This window comes from Diaporthe batatas, assembly GCF_019321695.1.
Source record: "Diaporthe batatas strain CRI 302-4 chromosome Unknown Contig00013, whole genome shotgun sequence".
Taxonomy (NCBI): Eukaryota; Fungi; Ascomycota; class Sordariomycetes; order Diaporthales; family Diaporthaceae; genus Diaporthe; species Diaporthe batatas.
In genome coordinates this window covers 1,208,815-1,229,685 of record NW_025408560.1, presented here as the reverse complement: position 1 = coordinate 1,229,685, position 20,871 = coordinate 1,208,815, and the positions used below count along the sequence as shown (strand labels likewise).

The following is a 20,871-nucleotide window of genomic DNA, read 5'->3' as shown; positions in this document are numbered from 1 at the left end:
CGAAAATCAAGTCCCCGACTGTTTTTCTTCCTGGAAAATGTGACTTTATCACTATAAAATTGAGGGTGATTATGCCTAGCACGTAAGATATCAAACCAAGTGGCGCTCACAAGGGCGTCATAGTCTGCCCTAGGGTCGATAAGAGGGAAGTGGTTGCGTTTCTAATTGCCATACATGTATTTGTCGCCTTCAATTGGTAAACACTCAACATCGACAACGGGAAAACTCGCCCAGTCCTCCGCGACATCGAGGATTCCGGCATCAATGAAGAACATGCTATTAACGTAGAGCGAGTTCCCTATCTCCACCGAGGCCACCACTGTCCCAAACTTCGCTACCTCGTCCGTCTCATTGATCGAAACTTGGCCGATATACCGCACAGAGACCAAGCTGTCGTTGATGGCCGAGACGGCAGTGGCTGCCTCTGAGTTATCAGAACAGAGACGCACCTGACGGTCGTATTGCTTCCCGCGTAATGGCAATACGGGTCTAGAGCGATGGGTCTAGATGCTGCTAGTACGGGACGGAGTCAGTCATATTGAATATTGATACATCGTAAACGTGCGCTTTGGCCAATGCTGTCTTAGGGGGTGATTTCTATGACTCGAGCGGACACCAATCTCGAGGTAAATTCCGCAAGCCGGAAATGAGGCTCAGAGTAGCAGGTGCTTGTCGCTACGATCGCTTTGAATCGATCCTTGTAGCATATGACGAGTGTATCTTGATTCACCAGGTCAAAATAAGATGCGGGAAGACCCATTCGTTTACGCCTCAGATGTTGGACGATGGAAACCTTGGAAGGGAGCCCAAGCTTTGCACGTAGGACATAGCGCAACTTGCAAAATCTGAGACTCACGCGCCTTTATTCATTCCATAAGCATGTCTGAGAAATTTTGTGCCGAAAATTGAAACTCTGCCAGTGCCCTCCGAGGATGGGTCTCAGGTAGCTCCGGCTGTAGTCCACGGGTCGGCGATGTCGGGTCCCGACCAAGTCACGTCCATGATGCCCACAGAACACCTGTAACTAGTAGTGAAGGTTAAGGTCTAGACTGAAAGCTTTCTCTATAAGTGTAAATGTTTGATATGGAGGGTCGCTTGTACAGCAACTTTTGCAGTGAGTTGACTCCATCCAGAGTGACCCTAGTATGCCACGGTTACACCATTACACACGAGGTGTTGCGCTCGAGGATGAATCGAAAGCTTTGCCATCGAAGTGCTCCTCATGGATCGAAGTCGCCATAGAACCTTCAACAGATAGCGTCTCCTCTTCTTGAGAGTCTGTGACCTTCCACGCACTCCATGTGGCCATCGGCGCGGACACGAACCATACAACAGCAGCAACAATCAGATTTGTCATGAGAGACGCTGACTTCGAGGCACCCACAGCATAGCTGAAGGTTGACCCGAGTGATTCCCCGCTTCGCAAGAGAGAGGATGTCAAGGCCAGCGTTTCGAAGTGTGTGTCGTAAGTGCCGAGGAGCCAATACATCCATGTGCCGACTGCTTCGTAACCGACTCTAAAGTATATGCTGTTAGTGGGCTGCTAATGCTAGACGCTACCAAATGAGACTCACCTATACAGCAAGTATGCGCATAGACCCCGTGCATAGCCCGGGGATGACCAGTCAAAGACAGCGTCTTCTTTCTGGTAGTCGGCCTGGTTGATGAATTGGTAGATCCATCCAGCGACGTAGATCACCGCGATTATAGTCCACATGGCCCTCGAGCGGGTAGAGCGGCGGAGATACTTCGAATCAAGGAACCAACCGACAACGAAGTTGACAATGATCCCAACAATGGTGACAATAAACCCTGCGAGTGTGCGCCCCCGGACCGAAAAATATGCGGCGAGGTAGTTGCCGTTGTAGGTTTGTCCCCATTGTGCCGTAATGAAGATTGGCACCAGCATGTAGATGTGCTTGGTCTTACAGACTGCCCAAAAGTCCTTGAAACCTTGCTTGAATGTGGTTTTACTCGAACGAGCTGTAGGCTTGGTTCCATCCCTGCGGAGGAGCTTTTCGGGAGAGGACAAGAGCAACGAGAGGGGAAGACCCGCACACGTTAGCCCAACCAGAACAAGATATGTGGTGGGACTGATGCTCCCCGCCTCATCCTTGCTCGTATTAAGGCCAAGCTGTATGCAGCTGGCGATGAGCGAGCCGATCTTGTTGAGGGCGAGCCAGATGGCCACGCACCAGCCTCGGCGGGAGGCTTCTGGATAGCCAACGGCGATGGCTCCCTCAGCCGTCCAAAGGGCCGCAGCCGAGAAACCACACGTAGCTGCTCCAAATATGAGAAACCACTGCGTTCCGTAGACGGTATTTGTATACAAGGCAGCGCAATATGGCACGTAGCCGATCGTTCCGAACACAAGCACCCATTTGAGACTGTACCGATTGCCGAAAACTGCGCAAATTGGAGAGAAGACGACCATGATAGCGAATGTCACCACATTGGCTGACATAGTGTCAGCTGGGATTCAAAGGGTTTGAAATCTGCAGTACTTACCGGCATTGACCACATATGGTTCTGCTTGTCCACCAGCTCCAAGGTCTGCATCGTTTCAGTAAATGCCCATGTGTCACACTCCGGCAGGTGGAACTCACTGTTCAACGCGACCCAGATACCAGGTTGGGTAAAGCTAACCAACCCGAGTATGATAGCCTGGAACGTGGTCCCTCGGTAAAACCGGCGAAGGCGCTCGGAAGCGCCTCCATGATATGCTCCTATATCTTCGGAAGTCATGATCTGAAGGGCCAATGGTCAAGTTCCTATGGATTCTCGCAGATCAAAAACAACGGAACAACAATGCCTTGGGGCATTTCTGGAACCGTGATTTGGCTACACGGAACAGTTAAGAAGACGGGAGATTTATCTGGCTGTCGTGCGGCGATGGCATCATGGGACACTCGAAGCTCGTGCGTGTAGGCTCCTGTGGATCACTTGAACTATCTCTTGTGGATCTTTCCAGGGCTCTGGATCAAATCAGTCGTTTACAATGCAAGTGCTATTACATGGATGAGGGCGGACGACCATCTTCACGGCTACGTTTGAGTGTAACGTACCAGGGGAATGCCTGCCATACCAGTATTCTGCATGCCTCGGAATAACTTTCTGCTGCGTATTCACCGCGTGCATGACAGCGTTCCAGAGTGCCGTATCCTACATGCATCAGAAAGTAAGCATGGCCATAAGGGTGCTTCAGGGTAAGATCCAAGGTATACGAAAAGGGAAATAACTGTTGGCTGTATCATCCAAGGACAATTGCACTTCAACATAGGTCGACGCAATATTAAAGGCGTCTAGTACAGCCCGAAAGACTAACTCTAGCATTCTTTCAATGTGCTGGAGCTCTCTTGGTATGTGGTTTTTTTTAGAACAACAACGACACCTGGGCATGGAACATACCGAATCTCCCGTGTCCAGTGTAGAACTTCGAGCCATTGATGCTTCATGGAGAAGAACAATTGGCTTACTATGTAGTATATTTTGATTATGGTCTATTCGAGGGTCGGGGACACACAGCATTGAGAAAAGGAACTAATGCAGGCGCTTAAATTACGTGATTTTGTTTCATGCTAAACAGGCAAGCAGATATTCGCTCGGGCGCCGAAGTAACCTATCGACCACCAAGAATGATACCGTCGGCCAGCTGAGCCTGTCTTATTCGAATTATGTGTGAACGTCCCTCTACCTAAAGCCCAATTCGTGCATTAAAAACACATTCTTTCAAACCTAATAGAAATAAAATCAGTCCTGATATACATTGTCTGTGAGCCAAGTAAGTGTTGTGAAAGTGATGAATAGCGGCATCGAACTCCGGTACTCGCCGGGCCCTTGAGCACGCCATCTCTCGCCATCTGTCCCACCCTAACACGTCTTCCAGCCTTCGACTGGGCACAACGCAAGGAATGCTAGGCCACCTGCAAAGGTTTGATGTAATTTCTGACTTTTCATTCGGTAATTCCCGTCTTTCTCCGACGATATCAACGTGCGATTGCGGCCCTTCCATCGGCGAGTTGACGTCTATTTCATGTCACGTGAAACCCCTCCCAGTACATGAGCAAATCTCGGAGGCTACTCCGCTCCGGTTATTCAGGTTGTAGAAGATCCCAGAATACGTTCACTGCACCTACGTACGATTCTTTAAAATACTTTACGTGTATGGGGATTAAAAACGAACCCACTAAAATACTTCTCGAAAAGGCGGAAGGTGCACAATCAAGATGGCAGAGTCCAACGGGAACAACTCTTCGCGACCATGGATCATGAACGCATTCGTCATGAGTGCACCGGGTCACCTGGCCCCTGGTAAGCCAAGTCTCAGGCCGGCACACGTACATGATACTCACTGACCAACTCAAAGGTCTTTGGCGGCATCCCGATCAGGGCGAGCTCACTGTGGAGCACTGGGTGAAGCTGGCAAAGCTGCTGGAGGAGGCAAAGTTCCACGGCGTATTCTTCGCAGACGTGCTGGGCATATATGATGTGTACAAGGGGCCATCGAACAACGGGCCGGCGCTTCAGAGCGCTGCGCAGATCCCCATTGGGGATCCTAGGTATACACAGACAGTGGGCCGCCTCGCGTGGAAGACCTTGCTAAAATTGTCGCAGCCTTCTCATCTCTGCCATGGCACATGCGACGAACTCGCTCTCCTTCGGCGTGACCGCTTCGACGACGTACGAGAACCCTTACGCCCTGGCGAGAAAGTTCGCCACGCTGGACCACATCAGCAAGGGCCGGGTGGGATGGAACATTGTGACTTCCTACCTGGACAGTGCGGCGAAGAGCTACGGCCTAGAAGAGCAGATACCGCATGACGAGCGATATGTGAGGGCGGATGAATTCATGCAGGTTGTTTACAAGCTCCTTGAGGGCTCCTGGCAGGAAGGAGCCGTGGTGAAGGACAAAAAGGCTGGCATTTATGTGAACCCGGACGCGGTCAAGCGCATCGACCACAAGGGGTGCGAGGAACCCCGTGTGTGTGATGTCGGAGCGAACATTGACATGGTTGCAGAAAGTATTACCAATGTGCTGGTCCCAGTCTGCTAGACCCATCTCCACAACGTACGCCATTCTTGTTACAAGCTGGAGCATCAGCGTAAGTGGCCCGGCTGATACCCTTGAGAAGGGCATTGCTGAACAGATGACAGGTCTGGGCAGAAGTTCGCTGCAACTCATAGCGAGGCAATGTTCCTGCCGGGCTTGATCCCAGAGAAGACGCGCAAGATTGTTGACGATACCAAGTAAGCATCCTGGATGTTGGATGTGTATGCATGTGAGCAGCAGCTGACCAGCGTTGTAGAGCAATACTCGTCCAGCAGGGGAGGAAGCCTGACAGTGTCCGTTTCCTCACCGGAATATTCATCGTGGTGGACGAGACAGACGAGAAGGCGCAGGCAAAGTTCCAAGACCTGCTCCAGTACGCAGACCTGGAAGGCACCGCAGCGCTATTTGGGGGCTGGGCAGCAACGGACCTGGCAAACTTCACCGATGATGAGGACTTTGCGTTCAGCGGGCCGGGCGCGATCCAGTCCATGATCAAGGCGTGGACAGACACCGTCCCCGGGACAGAAGGACTCAAGTGGACCAAGCGCAGGGTCCTCGAGCAGCTCGCCATATCCGGGGCCCACGCGAAGGCGGTTGGGAGTCCTAAGACGGTTGCGGACATCCTGCAGCGCTGGATCACAGAGGCCGGGATCGACGGGTTCAACTTGAGCTATGCGACTACTCCTGGTACCTTTGAGGATATGATCAAGTACCTCTGGCCAGAACTCAGGGCGCGGGGCGTGCTTCAGGAGGACTATCCTGTCCCGGGAGGGAGCATGCGCGAGACGTTCTTGGCTGATGGACAAGGCCCTCGTGTTCGGGCGGATCATCCTGCGGCTGCATATACATGGAAATGATGAGAGCTAGTACTGCCTCTAAGCAGGAAATTTAAATCCATTAAACAGATAAAATGTCTATACCTTATATGATAGCTAGGGATTGTTAGGAGGTGATATAGGGAAGGTGTATCCTTGAAGGAAATGGATTGGAGTGTAAAGCGGACACCTTAACCACTGGGCCATCGGAGCGTTTTAACACTAGAAACAGCTTTGTTGGCCCAGTGGTTAAGGCGTCCGCTTTACAACAAGTGATTAGTACTTAAACGCGGAAGATCACAGGTTCGATCCCTGTACGAAGCAATTTTGTATTTTTGCATCTAGAAGCGCGCCTAGACACTCCCCAGCCTTTTTGGATGTTTCTTATCGACTTAATATTCATTAATGTTCAATAGTAATTATATTCATCTATGGCTTTGGAAGTGTACGGTAAAGAAACGTAGTGGCCCACCACTTTCAACAAGGAGAGCATATAAACATGAACACGAAATTTAGATGATATTGCATGCTACTCCACCTTGCGCTAACCCTAGACTACTGACAAGATGATGCTTGACTGACTTTAATTAGACTTTTCCGGAACACCACAGCCAACTCCCAACCTCAACCCGACCCCTCCCAGCCCTAGATCTTCTGATTAGGCCCAGCAATCAGCATCTTGATAGCCTGGCCCTCCTTGGCCTTCTCAAAGGCCTCGAGCGCGTTCTCAAAGGGCACGGTCTGCGAGATGAGCTTCTTGGCGTCGATCTTGCCGCTGGCGACCAGCTCGACGGCGAGCTTGTAGTCGCCGCTGCCGTAGCGGAAGCAGCCGTGGGCGGTGGCCTCCTTGACGGCGAAGGCCATGATGGGGAAGGTGATGTCGGCCTTGCCCATGCCGCCCTGGACGTAGTGGCCGCCGTTCTTGAGGACGTGGACGGCGGCCTGGATGCTGGGCTCGGCGCCGGTGGCGTCGATGACGACGTCGGCGCCGTCGGGCAGGCCGCACTCGCGCTTGATGTTGTCGGCGTTCTCCTCGGCGGGGATGCGCTGGGACAGGTAGGTGTGGGTGGCGGCGAAGTCCCGGGCGAACTCGAGCTTTGAGGGGACGATGTCGACGCTGACGACGGTGGAGGCGCCAAAGGCCTTTGCGACGGCGGCGCAGAGCAGGCCGACGGGGCCGGCGCCCATGACGACGACGGACTGGCCGGGGTAGAGCTGGGCCATGCGGGCGATGTGGACGCCGACGGCGAGGGGCTCGATGAGGGCGCCCTCCTGCAGGGACATGTTGTCGGGCAGCTTGTAGCAGAAGTCCTCGGGGGCGGCCCAGAAGCCGGTCAGGGTGCCGTTGACGGGCGGGGTGGCGGCGAACTGCATGCCGGGGCAGAGGTTGTACTTGCCCGACAGGCAGCTGGGGCACCTGCGGCAGGGGTAGCCGGGCTCGACGGCGACGCGGTCGCCGACCTTGAGGGTGGTGACGGCGTCGCCGACCTGGGCGATGACGCCGGCGGACTCGTGGCCCAGGACCATGGGCTCGTTCAGCGAGAACTTGCCGATGCCGCCATGCTGCCAGTAGTGGACGTCCGAGCCGCAGATGCCCGTGTATGCGATGGCGACGAGCACGTCGTTGGGCGAGGTGAGCTTGGGCACGGGGCGGTCCTCGAAGGAGACGTCCTTGACCTTGTTGAGGACGAATGACTTGTTCTGTGAGGCGAGGCGAGGCGTGAGCTGAGCTGCTGTCGTCGGCGTCATGCGAGGGAGGGGCAAGAAAGGTGCGTCTGAGGTTGTGTACTTACAGATTTGCCCTCCATTTTGAACAGTACTTGAGTGTATGAGGGGGGTCAAGAGGTCAAGACAAGTCGCGAATGTGAAGAGAGAGAAGACAATTGGCGCGTGATGCAATGGTGACGAAGGGCAGATGACGAAGACGACAGAAAGGAAGCATTAGACAGTCCACCAGGGAGACAAGAAAAAATAGGGGCACCCAGCCAGTATATCAAGGGCAGCACTACGGCAGATAAGAAGTCCAGACTCGCGCGGTTGCGTAACGTGTAAATCTTTCGAGGATCGTGACCCCTCATCTCCAAGACCCCAACGGACGAGACGAGCTCTGTTGGAGCAACTGTACGGTACTACTCCGTAACTAACTGCTGGCGCGGGGCAGCTCCTGGGTCCTGGGTCCTGGGAACGTCCCCACCGCCGTCAGCTGCCCCCAGGCAGGCACCCCCCTAGAACCAGCCGTGCCCCTTCGAAAAACCCATCCAGCCCAACGGCCCAGATTTACCCAGCCATTTACCCGCACCAATCGTTGACAGCCGCCCCGAGCTGCCCCAAGCCCGCCCCGGCCGCACCAGCGGTCGAGTCTCGCCCGCCAGCCCGCCCGAAAAGGTGGACAAGGCCCCGACGTCACCCGACAGCGCTGGGCCACTGTGGTGTTTATCAGCGCATGAAATCGCGAGCGGGTAATTGGGCTGGCTCATCACGGATCAATACGAGGACCTCGGCCGAGTCGACGGGCGGACGGGTCAATCCCTTTTCTTTGCGTTCCTTTTTTTTTGAATGCTTTGAGCAGGCAGCACGAGCATCGAGAACACGGGTCTGTCTCCAGCTGGACAGAAAATGGATCTAAGATGAGTTTGTTCGAATGCGCTGGGATGGAGATTTGCCAATCCAGGAGTGCCTTGCACCGCCGCGGCTAGACTTGATGCATCGTGAGAGGTCGCTCGCTGGCAGAGGATGGGCGAGTCACGGCTCAGGACCACGTTTTTGAGCTGAAGCAATTGTGCTGGAAATAGGTGCACGATTTTGCAATGTTGATAGTGAGATAGAGTGAGCCTAATTATGCCATGATTTAAACAGCTTTGCGTTGAGGTCACCACTGCCACAATTGTTCATGGGAACCTTGAGGCTAGCACCAGCGTCTGCCCGCCACAAATCCTGACATTGGATTACCACTACACCCGCCATGCAACTCGAGCTCAAACAGCTCACGGCGTATCGAATAGACAAATCCTTCAAAAGTATGTCTGACCCGGTTGCAAGAGCAGCAGTCTCTCGAGCTCAGAGACACACACAGTGTCAAGAGGCTTCAGTGGAAATACGAGGAAGCGATGGTACACCTGTAGGTTCGTCTGAACAAATAATGGCGAACGAGATGCTCGGCAGTAGAAGAGTTTTCAAGATGATGAGAAGGCAAAGGGCTTCAAGGGTCGCTGCGAGCATCGGTCAACTCATCATGAGAACTTGAGCCGTGGAATACCGGTCTTTGTGATTGTATCATCTCTTGGAATTTGTCGCATATAATATTGCGCGAAAACCGCAAAGGAACGTCTCACAACACTACCTAAAGCACCGTCGTTTCTGACTACTACTACGAACCGGAGGTCTGATCAACGGTGGTAATAAACGGCCCCGTTCCATCCATCTGCCCAAGAACAGCCTCCATCAGTTCCTTAGGGTCCCACTGATCCCTCTCTCTCATCCGCTTGTGCACAAACCATTCCATGAGATCCTTCACCTGCTGCGGTAGCAGCCCGAGTCTGTCACGGTAATCGCCCCACTCGCCACCATGTTCACGGTCAATCTCATCCCAGTACCACCCATCAAATTCTTCCCTGTCCCACCTGTATGTGAAGTTCCACAGGTACTCGCTCCGCTGTGCCGCCCAGCGCTTTGTCATGCCGTCATAAAGGGGAGTGGGTATCGAATCTTTGTCCTGGATGCTGAGACGTGAGACTTGCTCTGCGACGCCGTCGCTGTGGTGATAGGACTGCGGATCGCCATTCAGCGTCGATTTTATCCGCTCCCTATAGAATTCCCGCTCCTGCTGCTGCAGTGCACGCATGAACATCAGCCGGTTGTTTTCGATGTCCTTCGCCAGTTCAAAGTCAATGCGATGGCTGTTTTTTGACAGGTCCTCTTTGCCTTGGACCTGTCCGTCTTGGTCCTGAGCCCCAGTGTCTTTGATATTTCCCTCTTCGCTCCCAATGTTCTCCTTGCGGGCTAATCTGATGTCAAAATTTTCAAGCACAGCCCCTGGGTCCCGGTCCATGATGACCCAAAACGGGGGGTCGTAGATATAGGACTCGGGCGCAAAGTACACAAATTCCCAGTCGATCACGCCCTGGACGTCACCTTGGTCGTTGCAAAGGACATTATGCGGCCTAAAGTCATCGCACCAGAGCCGGAATGACTCCTTCGTTTCTTCTGACGCGGATCCATCGTCTTCCGGACGCTGTGGGAGTCTGCGGTTCTTGGCCAGCTGGCGGAAGAGATACCGCGCCACGAAGCTGTCGCGAATGTCCTCCTCGTCCTTCTCGGGGTCTGTGTCGTAGAGGAGCCCGGCGATGTACGTCTCTGCAATGGATATGTGCCATTGTCGAGATGTCGAGATCGTTTTGGCAGTAGTGATATCCGGGGCGAAGAGAGATTCGGGGACATGATACGACGTGATCTGGTTGCTCAGGAGGAATGACTTGGGGGCCCCGCCTGGGACGCCGCGGCCGTCCACGACATCGAGGGCAGAGATGCTTGGTGAATGGAGCTGAGATAGCTGGATGTGTACATTTGCTAGCTGGCGGAACAAGTGGTCCTTGATCAGGTTGACGTCTCCCCCCAGTTCCGGCCGTTGGACAAGCTCCGGCTCAGCCAGGAGAGTGCCCATGTCGTAGGAATGGGGGATAAACTCCACGACCATAAAGGGCAGATCAAGCCCTGTGGGGTTGTCGGCGGCCGATCCCCAGTGGTATACACGAGGCACACGTATGGTGGTGTGCTCTGCAACATGGAGCATCGTTGCGACCTCTGCGCGGGCCTTTTCCTCGGGGAACGCTACCAGGCCAGGGATCGGCACGCGAAACATGGCAATCTACACTTCTCAGTAAGGGCTTTTCAGTGCATTGAAACGGGTCTTTCCTTGATGTCTACGGCTTTGAAATGATGGATGGCTTGTATCACAACCACGGCATTTGAGGAGCTGAACTCACACTTGGACCGGCCGACTCATCGTAGAAGTTGAATGCGATGCTAAGATTATAGGACCCATAGTACCATCGATTCTCACCAGTGGGCATCCCTGGATGGTATTTCTTGACAAGGGCGAGGATCCGGTCTCGAAGACCCGTGGAAAGGTCGTCGAACTGCTCTCGAGTTTGATCTAGCCACGTGTCTCGCAGTAGGTTTCTGTGCCGTGCTGAAGAGTTTGATGGCGCCGCAGAACCTCCTGGGCCGGACACTGAGCCTGAAGGCGAAGGAGGAGGCAGGCCGTGGCTGCCTGACGGAGCGATGGTAGCATCGCGGCTCCCGTTGGGAATAAACTCGGGCATTGCGTTCTGCCGGTGCCCCTGACGCTGCTTGCTCACGTGCGATCTTTCAGATGCCTCGAATTCCGCAGATGCCTCTAGGGCGCAAAGACGCGCGCCGTTTAATTATAAGGTGGCCTCGAGTGCACAAAAAAAAAGTTGTGGTGCTGACGCAGGATTCCAATGATGCAGTCCCTGCGACTGTGCCGTATGCATGTTGTAGAGTTTACTAATTCCGGGGGAGGATTTGGCCTGCCTCGAGGGTCGAGGGCACATCTTGGCCCTGTCAGTACAGGGAGCTTTGCGAAACAGGCCAGGCCTCTCCGCCAGCGGCCGTTGGAGTCCGCTGTGCGTCACAAAAGACACTCTTCCGAAAGTCTCGGGCGCTTCACACCGGGGTCGTCATAACTCTGTCTATTCTCGGTACACGACTGTTCTGAACTCACTGAAGGGGCCAATTGTTCTCAAGAAATGTAAGCATACAGTTTGGATTCATCTAGTTATGCGTATCATAGGAGCAGGTAGGATGCCTAATAATAAGTAGGCTCGAGAAGACGAGGACACAGCACAGTTCCTGTTGGCCATGGGCTAGAGGGCAAACTGTCAGAACTATAGGTATAACAAAGTCAGAACTGTGTGCAGCGTGGCAAAAAGATGACGGCGGGAAGCCTCCATTTCTCCATGGCTGTACGTTGTATTGAGTGCCGGCTTCGAGCCCTCGGCGCCGCGAAGGCCAAGGTAAGCACGCCACCACCGTCATCCCTGAAGTTGCTCTCATGTTTCTTTTTTAGGTAAACTTCAGCCTGTCATACAACTGGCGGCGACTGGCCCGTTGCGGACCAGAAGCCACACATCAATGATGCAACTGATTTCAGATGAGGGATTCAGGTCATTGCTCGCCTTTTCTTGCAGGCAGCAGAGTCGCAGTGGACCTGTCCTAATTCGATCATGCAGAGGCGTATACGAGCGGTTATGCCTCGGAAATAGATGTGATGGAGCTAGCCCATGGTGTTTCAACCATGATTATGGCCCATACTACGGCACGCTCCATATGGCTGCGAGCTGACGTCCCTCCGGATGGTCCGCTGGGCTGCCCAAGGCCGTCACCCAGCCGTCGCAATCGTGATCTCAGACCTCGTCCTGGGAGCATTTGAGGACGCGTAGGTGTATACAGACTCCTGAGATAGTAATATCTTGGTCTCGTCGTACCCAGATCCTGCATCATCTGAGTCGCCATCCTGTCGGGGCCGTTTCTGCTTCAGCCTCCATGTTGGCCTCGCATTGTGGATATGAATAGCTCTGACATTTTGTTGCTTAATAGCAAGCACCAACCAGATATAAAACGAGGTTGGTCAGGTCCATCCTAGATTCGATATTTCCACCAGCCATCATCACCAATTCCTCTTGTTTGCCATACACGTTTCTTCAGCTCGAGCAGCGGGCCTCTCGACTTCGTCTCTTAGCATTTTGATTCTTTCAAAGAACTTGCCGTAAATATGAGCTCCTCAAGGCGCAGCAACGCGAGTGGCCGCCGCCCCAGTCACAGCGCCTCCTCGTCCGGGTCCAGCAACGTCTCATCGATCCAAGAGATCGCGCGCCCGAGCACCAGCGCCGGCCCGCGGATGCAGACGAGCAACACCCAGTTTTATTCCCAGCCCGGCGGGGTGGCGGACGTCCAGAACGTCGACCGCGTCAACCGCAACCCTTCGTCGGCGAGCATCCCGCCATACACCTCGGCGCGCCCCCCAACCTACCACTCTCAGGAAAGCTCCGGCGGCCCCCGCCCAGCCAGCAGCGGCAGCGGCAGCGGCGGGCGCGCTGGTACGCACGTTTCCGACCCTCCGAGCTACCACTCGCGCACCTCGAGTCAGCAGGCGCAGGGACAAGTCTATGGCCAGCAGCCGCAGCAGTATCAACAGCCTCAGCAACAGAGGCCTGCGCAGCCTGCGCAGCAGCAGAGACCCGCCCAGCAGCAGCAGCTGGCGGTGCCTCAGCAGCGGCAGGGTTTCCGTCAGCGCACTTCTGAGAGACTCAGGAACTTGTTGCGTCGACCCCGCGACCGCAACTAGATACCTAGAGGCCCTTGACTGCTGTGCCCCTGAGGGAAGAGGTTCGAAGCTGAAGGGACATACTCGAAGTCGGCGTTTACATTTAGTTTTGCTGGACTTGAACGTGACTAGCTCTACCCAGGTAGGCAGAGCTGCCTCTCTCTCGTCTATGCACACAAGATTGTGGCGTTGCTGGACCAACGCTACATGCACGTTCCTTTCAGGGAGGCAAGGATATAGCTTGGAATGGATTGGTTGTTGAATGGGTGCATGTGGGTGGTTGCTTTGCGATAGCCATGAGCCTGGTAGTTTGCTCGAGTTCACTCCTTTATAAATAGTATACCACACTTTCATTAAAATGAGCGGGGCCGTTTCCTTTTCCCAGTGATCTGAAATATGTTACAATCCTCCGAGAGAGTCGAAAAATGGGCTGAATTCTCATTCTCACCGCTCGAATTCGAGTCCAGTGTCGGCATCTTGGACATTCTACCACCTCCGTCTTCGGTGTAGCCTTATAATGCGTGTCTATCCTTAGCGCGGCCTCGACCTCGTCAAGATTTAGGACAGGGTATTTCTCAAAACCTATAGACAGGTCCAAGGTTGAATGGGTTATAAATCAGTACGACATTGTTGTAATGGTTTTCTCATATTCCCTGATACCCCGGCCGGCGGGATCACTGTCAATCATCCAAGCCCCCAACACGGGGGACCTGGTTGTGCCGTCCTGCTTCATGAACTCCGGGAGTAAACGCAAGCTCCTGAATGACAAGTCCGGGGTTCCTGGTGGTTCAATCCTCTTGATCCGCCCTGTTTCCATCTGCGACTATCTTCCCGTCGGCTTCAGGGGTTCTATCAAAACACTCCCGAGCGAGAATGGGCCTACGACAACATTTTGTGAAAGGCTCTGGCTACTCGCCATCAAAACATGTCGGTAATAGCCATCTTAATCTCGGGTAATCCTTGAAAAATGTCCCACATTACCGCCTAGACTATGTTATTAGCTAAAAGCATTCGGTATGGGGCCTTGATCCAGGGGCCAGCGCAAAAACGAATTGTTTAAATCACCAAGCCAATTTTCTCTTTCCCCGACTAAAGCATACTAGGGTTAAAAGAGTTATTTCACGGGAAAGAACATTAAAACGGGATATCAAGTACACAATCCCAGACTTTTTATCCCTTCCACGCGCAAATCCACGCACACATTTCCACGCGGCCTAGGAAAGTTTTCCGGAACATAATACGTGAAGAGTAGGCTAATGCAGCACATAATCCAACATATTGCTTGGAAGAATCAAGGTCCTTGTCTGATACTGTAATGGTATTTGAAACAGTAGAAACGTCTTTGTGGGCAATGACCGCACGATCTAAGAACGCATGTAGTAGGCTTCTCCAGCGCGAGACTCAAATGATACCTATGTATGTAAGATTGGAGTAAGAGGCTCCCGTTGATCATTTCGAATCGTTTGGTCAACATTGTGTCAACAAGCTCCTTGGGGGCCCGTTTGCTGACAATGCATGGCCATCCAGCTGGTCCTCTGTACGATTCAGAAAGTTGACAGAATTCTCTCATGGTTTTGTCAACTTCATAACATGTTCACATACTGATCACAAGCCACATATAAAATGTGCATGAGAATAGGATTGCCAGCTGGGTCGTTTGGATGGGTCATTTGAACTACACGGGTTTCCTAAAGTCAGGCTCGAATAGGAGGACATACTACACTCCTATGCTAGAAGGATAGTGAGCACTTAAGGTGGTCTATGAAATTATTTATAGTACCCTTTTAGCTTACTTTTATATATATCTTTTTAATTAAGTCGATAGTTTAAAGACTTTTACTTAAGTTTAACCTTTATTATATTTTAAAGTTAATAAACTTTAATTTAAATTAATTTAAATACTAAATATATTAAAATCTATTTATATTTTAAAAGTAATTATATATATTAAAAGTAATATTTTTAATAAAATATTATTATAAAATAACTTTTATTTACTTTTAAATATATTAAATATTTCTTTAAATTAAAAATTAATTTAATTTTAATTATATATAAAACTTATATTAATATTATATATTATTAATAATATATAAATTATAAACTATTTATATTTTTTAATTTTATTATTAAATTAAAATAAATAATTAAAATTTTTAAAAAATAAAATATAATATATCTTTTAAAAATTAATTTAATTAAATTTATTATAAACTATTTATATTTTTTTAATTCTATTATTAAGCTAAAAATAAATAATTAAAATTCTAAAGAAATAAAATATAATATATCTTTTAAAAATTAATTTAATTAAATTTATTATATAACACTTTTTATAATAACTTTATAATTATTTATAATACTATCTATTATTAAAAAACACCTTTCTATATTAGTACGCTAGGCTATACCTAGTCGGTTCGGGCCGGCACTATTAGCCTATTAAAGGTTAAAGTTATTACGAACTATAGGCTGCCTAGTCTTAATACTATTAAGTACTATATATAAGGTCATTATATAACTTAGGTATAAGTTAGTTAAAATAGATGAAAATAAAGCTACTATTCCCTTAAGGGATATATATAAGTTCTAACTCTATTTAAGTAAATACTTATCTAGTAAACTTAAAAGATTATTAGCTCTATAAATAAAACCACTTAAAAGTAGTTACTTAGCCTACTACACTATTAAACTAAGAGATAACTAGGTAAGGTAACTATATTTTATTATTTAGGTTTATAATTCTAATAGCTCTATTATAAATAGAAGAAGAAATAGTTATTAATAATTAAATTTATAATTATATAAAGATAGATCTTTACTTTAAAGAGAAGTTATTAATATTTAAGATAGTTAATATATTTTTAAAAAAGTTAAGAGATTATAAGTTTAATTTAAAGGAAATTAAAATCTATAAGAATCTTAAACTTAAGTTTAAGAGCTCTCTTTTAGATTTAACTCTTTTAAAAAGAAAAATATTAAAAAGGTTTAAAAAAGGCTTAAATAAAGCTAGAAACTAAATAAGGTTATAATAATATAATATAGTTAAATAAAAACTAATTATAAAATTATAATTATAAATCTTTTAACTTTATATTTAAAAGGAATTAAATTTATTATATAAAACTTTTATAATAACTTTATAATTATTTATAATATTATTTATTATTAAAAATATTTTTATATTAATATATTAAGTAATATTTAATTAATTTAAATTAATATTATTAACTTATTAAAAGTTAAAGTTATTATAAATTATAAATTATTTAATTTAATATTAATAAATATTATATATAAATATTAAATTTACTATATAATTTAAGCTATATATAAATATTAGTTAATTAAAATAAATAAAAATAAAGTTATTATTCCTTTAAAAGTTTTAACTCTACTATTAGGGCTATAGGCTAAATGCCTATAGGACTAACTAGTAGGTTTATATACTCTACTTATTTTATTAGCTTAAGTGGCCTCTATACCTCTTACGATGCGGGATTGTAGCTTTGCTGCCTCCCCTATACTATTTCTTAGGTAATTCTAGTTTTAAATTAATAATTCTTTATAAATAATTTGAGCCTTCTTTTACTATAAGTTATGAGGACTGTTTTATTTACTTTATAAATAAATATTTATTAAGTAAAACTATTTAAAAATAGTTACTTAACTTATTATACTATTAAATTAAAAAATAATTAAATAAAATAAATATATTTTATTATTTAAGTTTATAATTTTAATAATTAAAAGAAGAAATAGTTATTAATAATTAAATTTATAATTATATAAAGATAAATTTTTACTTTAAAAAAAAGTTATTAATATTTAAAATAATTAATATATTTTTAAAAAAGTTAAAAGATTATAAACTTAATTTAAAGAAAATTAAAATTTATAAGAATTTTAAATTTAAACTTAAAAATTTTAATTTAATATTTATATTTATAAAAATAAAAATATTTATATAATTTAAAAAAAAAAAACTATAATAGCTTTAACCTTTAACGCGCCGGTTCGAACTAGTACGACCTAGTGTACTAATATAGAAAGGTATCTTCTAATAATAAACAATATTATAAATAATTATAAAGTTACTATAAAAAGTCTTATATAATAAACTTAACTAAGTTAATCTTTAAAAAATATATTATATTTTATTCTTTTAAAACCCTAACTATTTATTTTTAACTTAATAATAGAATTAAAAAAATATAAATAGTTTATATAATTTAAAAAAAGGTTTAAATTAAGTTAAATTAAGTTATAATAAAAGAAATTAATTAAATAAAAATTAATTAAAAAATTATAATTATAAATCTTTTAACCTTATATTAAAAAGAGTTATTAATAATATATTAAACTTTTTAATTAAAAGAATATAATAATTTATAAGAATAGAAATTTATATACTTTTAATTAAAAGGCACGTATTTATCTACTAATTAAGAAGTATAGAATATAAAATAACTTCTTCTTAAAGGGCTAGCTAAAGTAAAAAAGGTGAGCCTTAAAGTGTGAAATATAGTAAAAGGTTATAAATAAAGTTAGTAAATATAACTTAAGTTTTAAAGGATTAACTTACTCTATTTATAATCTTTTAATTATAAAAAAGGTTTATTTATTAAAGTTATAAAAACTTTAAAGTTTTATACTTTAATTAATTAAATAGTAAAGAAAGTATATACTTTTTAATTAAAAGTATATAAATTTCTATTCTTTAATTTATTTATTATTTAATATTTAATAATATAAATTATTAATAATTTTAATTTATTAATTTTATTTAATAATATATTATTATATAATAAAAATATAACTTTATTATAATATTTTATATTTTAATAATAAAATTTAAATAATTATAATATTAATAAAAATAAAAATAATTATTTATAATTTATTAAATTTTATTAAATTTATTAATTTATATAAAATATTTAAAAGTATAATAAAGTAATAATAATAATAAATTAATAAAAGTTTAATAAAGTTTTTAATTATTTAATTATTTAAATATATAAATTTATAATAATATTATTATATAATTATAAAACTAATCTTTATAACGAATAATAAAAAAATAATTAAAAATTATAATTCTATATTTTAAGTATTATTAAAGTTTAATTACTTAAATAATTAAATATTAAATATATAGACCTATTAGTTAATCTTATAAATAATTACCCCTAAGCCTTAACATACTATTAAAACTATATTGAAACCCGCTCAGAACGTGCAGCTGGTACATGTAGTTTTAAAAATGCTAAAAAAGGTAAAAGAAGAGGCGATTGTCGCCGGGAATTGAGCCCGACGTGGGGGTCGAACCCACAACCTTGAGATGTAATCTCTGTCAGAATCGTGAGGCTATTCAGACCCTCACGAGGTCCTTAAGAGTCTCACGCTCTACCGATTGAGCTAGCCGGGCGTCTGTTAAGACGCTGGATCGTTGAGGAAGGAGCGACCGTGAAGTTTATAATTAGAAATTGCGTAAAATTTAGGAAGGAACATATAATAAGTTTATTTTCTTAAACATTTTCTAAAAAATATTAAGTATAAATAAAACTATATTTAAAAAGTTAAAATTATAATATTTTTAAATAATATTTATTTATTATTAATATATTTATTTTATTATTATTATTAATAATATTTTAAATTAATAATTCTTTATTATTAATTATAAAAATTATTTTAAAATTAATATTTTAAAATTAATATATTAATTTTTTTTATCCTTTTATATATAAATATAACCTATGTTTTACTTTATTATTAACTTAAAATCTATAAATAAGTCCTTTAAGATATACACACTAGATTTACTAGGCTTGTTAAGAGTAGCATGCCTTAATACTGGTGGGGGGCCTAGTAGGCGGATTTCCATGGCATTGCTGGGGTGAGACTGATCTGACAACATGATGTGTCTCAAGGAAATCAGTCGAGAGCCCAGGATGGTAGTCTAGAGGACGGGGGCCGCTGTCTATTACCGCTGGCAGCTGCCAGACTATGGCTCGATGGAATTGATCCCCTGGAGCAGACAAGGAGATAGTCATTCTATTTGCATGGGCTGAGGGCCGTAACTATCGACCTGCTTTTCCATGGCCTAAGATAACATACCCTCCTCATGCGTGGACATGAGTAATGAAGCGGGCGCCGCTCGAGCGTCTTGGAGCAGCAACTGCGGATGACGTTGGACTGTCAGAGGGCAAGGGAGGATGCCCAGCAGACCCGGGGCAGGTAGGGCGGCCGGGCAGAGCAGGGAGTGAGCTCCTAGCTGAGGGGTTGGGCCCCTACATACTTCCCTTTTGGGCACGCATGTTCTCAGTGATTGGCCTGGAAGCTAGGGCTGGATCTCCCCGGGCCCCCCACCTGGGCGTTGAGGCGAACGCATATGCAGGGCCACGACCGACATGCAGGAGCATTTACACTAGCACGGTCGGCGAGAGTGAAAAATGTACGTTATTTAAATCCTCATCAGGCGCGCCAATGCTGATACGAGCCCTCGGTATGCAGAGTTTTCTGACTACCTAGGTATGATTGCTCCCATCCATGGGTTCTTCCGTCATGATTATTGAATTCGGTGAGAAGAATGCCTTTCTCATCATCCCGAGGTCCATTTCTATTTCGTAGCTGTACTAACTCATCTGGATCGAACTCGGTGCCCGAAGAGGAAAAAAAGCCCCCAAGGCCCCTCACAGCGGCGTCAGACGACTTGGTTAGGATCCATAAATCGTCCCACCCCTCCTTCACGTCAGCGCCTCAGCGCTTAGTATTCGTCGATAGGCGACGGGAGAGGAACCGGTGTCACATTTTTGAGGCAGCCAGTCGGTGTGATAGTGATGATTCCCCAGCCGGTCTGGCAGTTGGTGCACACTGTCTCGGTGGGACAGACAGTCGTCGTGGTGGGCGACACAGCCATCCTCGGGCAGCCGCATTCCAACGTCACAGCCGCTGAGAACGGGGCGAGCATCTGTCAGCTCGGGCCTATAAACACTCCACGTGGGGCAGCCCCCGCCCAAGAAGCAAATCCTTGCCTTGGGGGCCAGCAGTCAACTGGTAAGTCGGGGTGATAGACGTACCATCAGCAAAGCACAGTCCGGCGTTCGTGCACGTTGTGGGACAGCCTGTTGTCGCTGTAACTGTAGCTGTCGGGCGGAACGTGCAGAACGCAGGAAGTCTGGTGGTGACTACATCCTGACGAGCTTCAAGTTCGATAGGGTTGGCTGCCACCAGTGTGCTGTATCTTGTCAGTCCCTTGGTCATGGACATGGGCAGGGTCGACTCACCTCGACAGCAAAGCGACTACGGCTGTGAGAGACTTCATGTTGGCGAGTGGTGGGTGCAACGTACCACGTTGTAGTAGGTTTAATAAGTCGGTGTCTTGAAGGCACTGAGGAGAGATAGAGCTGAGGGCCTGAAATTTATATATTCGTTGTTCTTCTTGGACTGCCACCAACACATTTATATATTCTTTTCTGGGCCAGACTGCTGCGGGGAGTCTCAAGAAACTCCGACGCGAAGCCAAAGCATCACGCCGATTCGGATGTCGGGTCTGACGAGGGAGTCTCGCCAAGAAATACATCCCCCCAGAGGCTGTACACAGGTACATCTCTACATGCATTGTGTCGGACCACTGCGGGTACTCAAGTAGGTAC

At 46.0% G+C, this 20,871-nt stretch overlaps 6 protein-coding genes across 6 annotated transcripts; 2 read left to right on the top strand and 4 right to left on the bottom strand.

Moving 5' to 3' along the window:
- Positions 1-1,162: 1,162 nt before the first annotated feature.
- KVR01_010530 (uncharacterized protein) lies at positions 1,163-2,745 on the bottom strand (the record flags this gene model as incomplete). Its single annotated transcript, XM_044792826.1, has 5 exons — positions 1,163-1,418; positions 1,488-1,517; positions 1,575-2,457; positions 2,509-2,553; positions 2,607-2,745. 5 exons carry the CDS (start codon positions 2,743-2,745, stop codon positions 1,163-1,165), a joined length of 1,353 nt encoding a protein of 450 aa, XP_044640689.1.
- A 1,317-nt stretch (positions 2,746-4,062) lies between these two features.
- Positions 4,063-5,907, top strand: KVR01_010436 (uncharacterized protein; the record flags this gene model as incomplete). The annotated part of the gene is made up of 6 exons (XM_044786693.1): positions 4,063-4,311; positions 4,367-4,559; positions 4,615-4,965; positions 5,019-5,102; positions 5,155-5,247; positions 5,307-5,907. The coding sequence occupies exons 1-6, from the start codon at positions 4,227-4,229 to the stop codon at positions 5,905-5,907; spliced, it is 1,407 nt and encodes a 468-aa protein (XP_044640595.1). The 5' UTR covers positions 4,063-4,226.
- A 421-nt stretch (positions 5,908-6,328) lies between these two features.
- On the bottom strand, positions 6,329-7,981 carry KVR01_010681 (uncharacterized protein). The gene is made up of 2 exons (XM_044787937.1): positions 7,659-7,981; positions 6,329-7,566 (listed from the first exon to the last, which is right to left on the bottom strand). The coding sequence occupies exons 1-2, from the start codon at positions 7,671-7,673 to the stop codon at positions 6,511-6,513; spliced, it is 1,071 nt and encodes a 356-aa protein (XP_044640840.1). The 5' UTR covers positions 7,674-7,981; the 3' UTR covers positions 6,329-6,510.
- Positions 7,982-9,232: 1,251 nt separating this feature from the next.
- On the bottom strand, positions 9,233-11,186 carry KVR01_010174 (uncharacterized protein; the record flags this gene model as incomplete). Its single annotated transcript, XM_044789706.1, has 2 exons — positions 9,233-10,729; positions 10,848-11,186. The coding sequence occupies 2 exons, from the start codon at positions 11,184-11,186 to the stop codon at positions 9,233-9,235; spliced, it is 1,836 nt and encodes a 611-aa protein (XP_044640333.1).
- Positions 11,187-12,451: 1,265 nt separating this feature from the next.
- KVR01_010709 (uncharacterized protein) lies at positions 12,452-13,231 on the top strand (the record flags this gene model as incomplete). The annotated part of the gene is made up of 2 exons (XM_044794508.1): positions 12,452-12,513; positions 12,730-13,231. The coding sequence occupies 2 exons, from the start codon at positions 12,452-12,454 to the stop codon at positions 13,229-13,231; spliced, it is 564 nt and encodes a 187-aa protein (XP_044640868.1).
- A 6,318-nt stretch (positions 13,232-19,549) lies between these two features.
- On the bottom strand, positions 19,550-20,823 carry KVR01_010711 (uncharacterized protein). Its single transcript, XM_044784044.1, has 3 exons — positions 20,503-20,823; positions 20,296-20,453; positions 19,550-20,167 (listed from the first exon to the last, which is right to left on the bottom strand). Exons 1-3 carry the CDS (start codon positions 20,796-20,798, stop codon positions 19,983-19,985), a joined length of 639 nt encoding a protein of 212 aa, XP_044640870.1. The 5' UTR covers positions 20,799-20,823; the 3' UTR covers positions 19,550-19,982.
- Between the last annotated feature and the right edge of the window lie 48 nt (positions 20,824-20,871).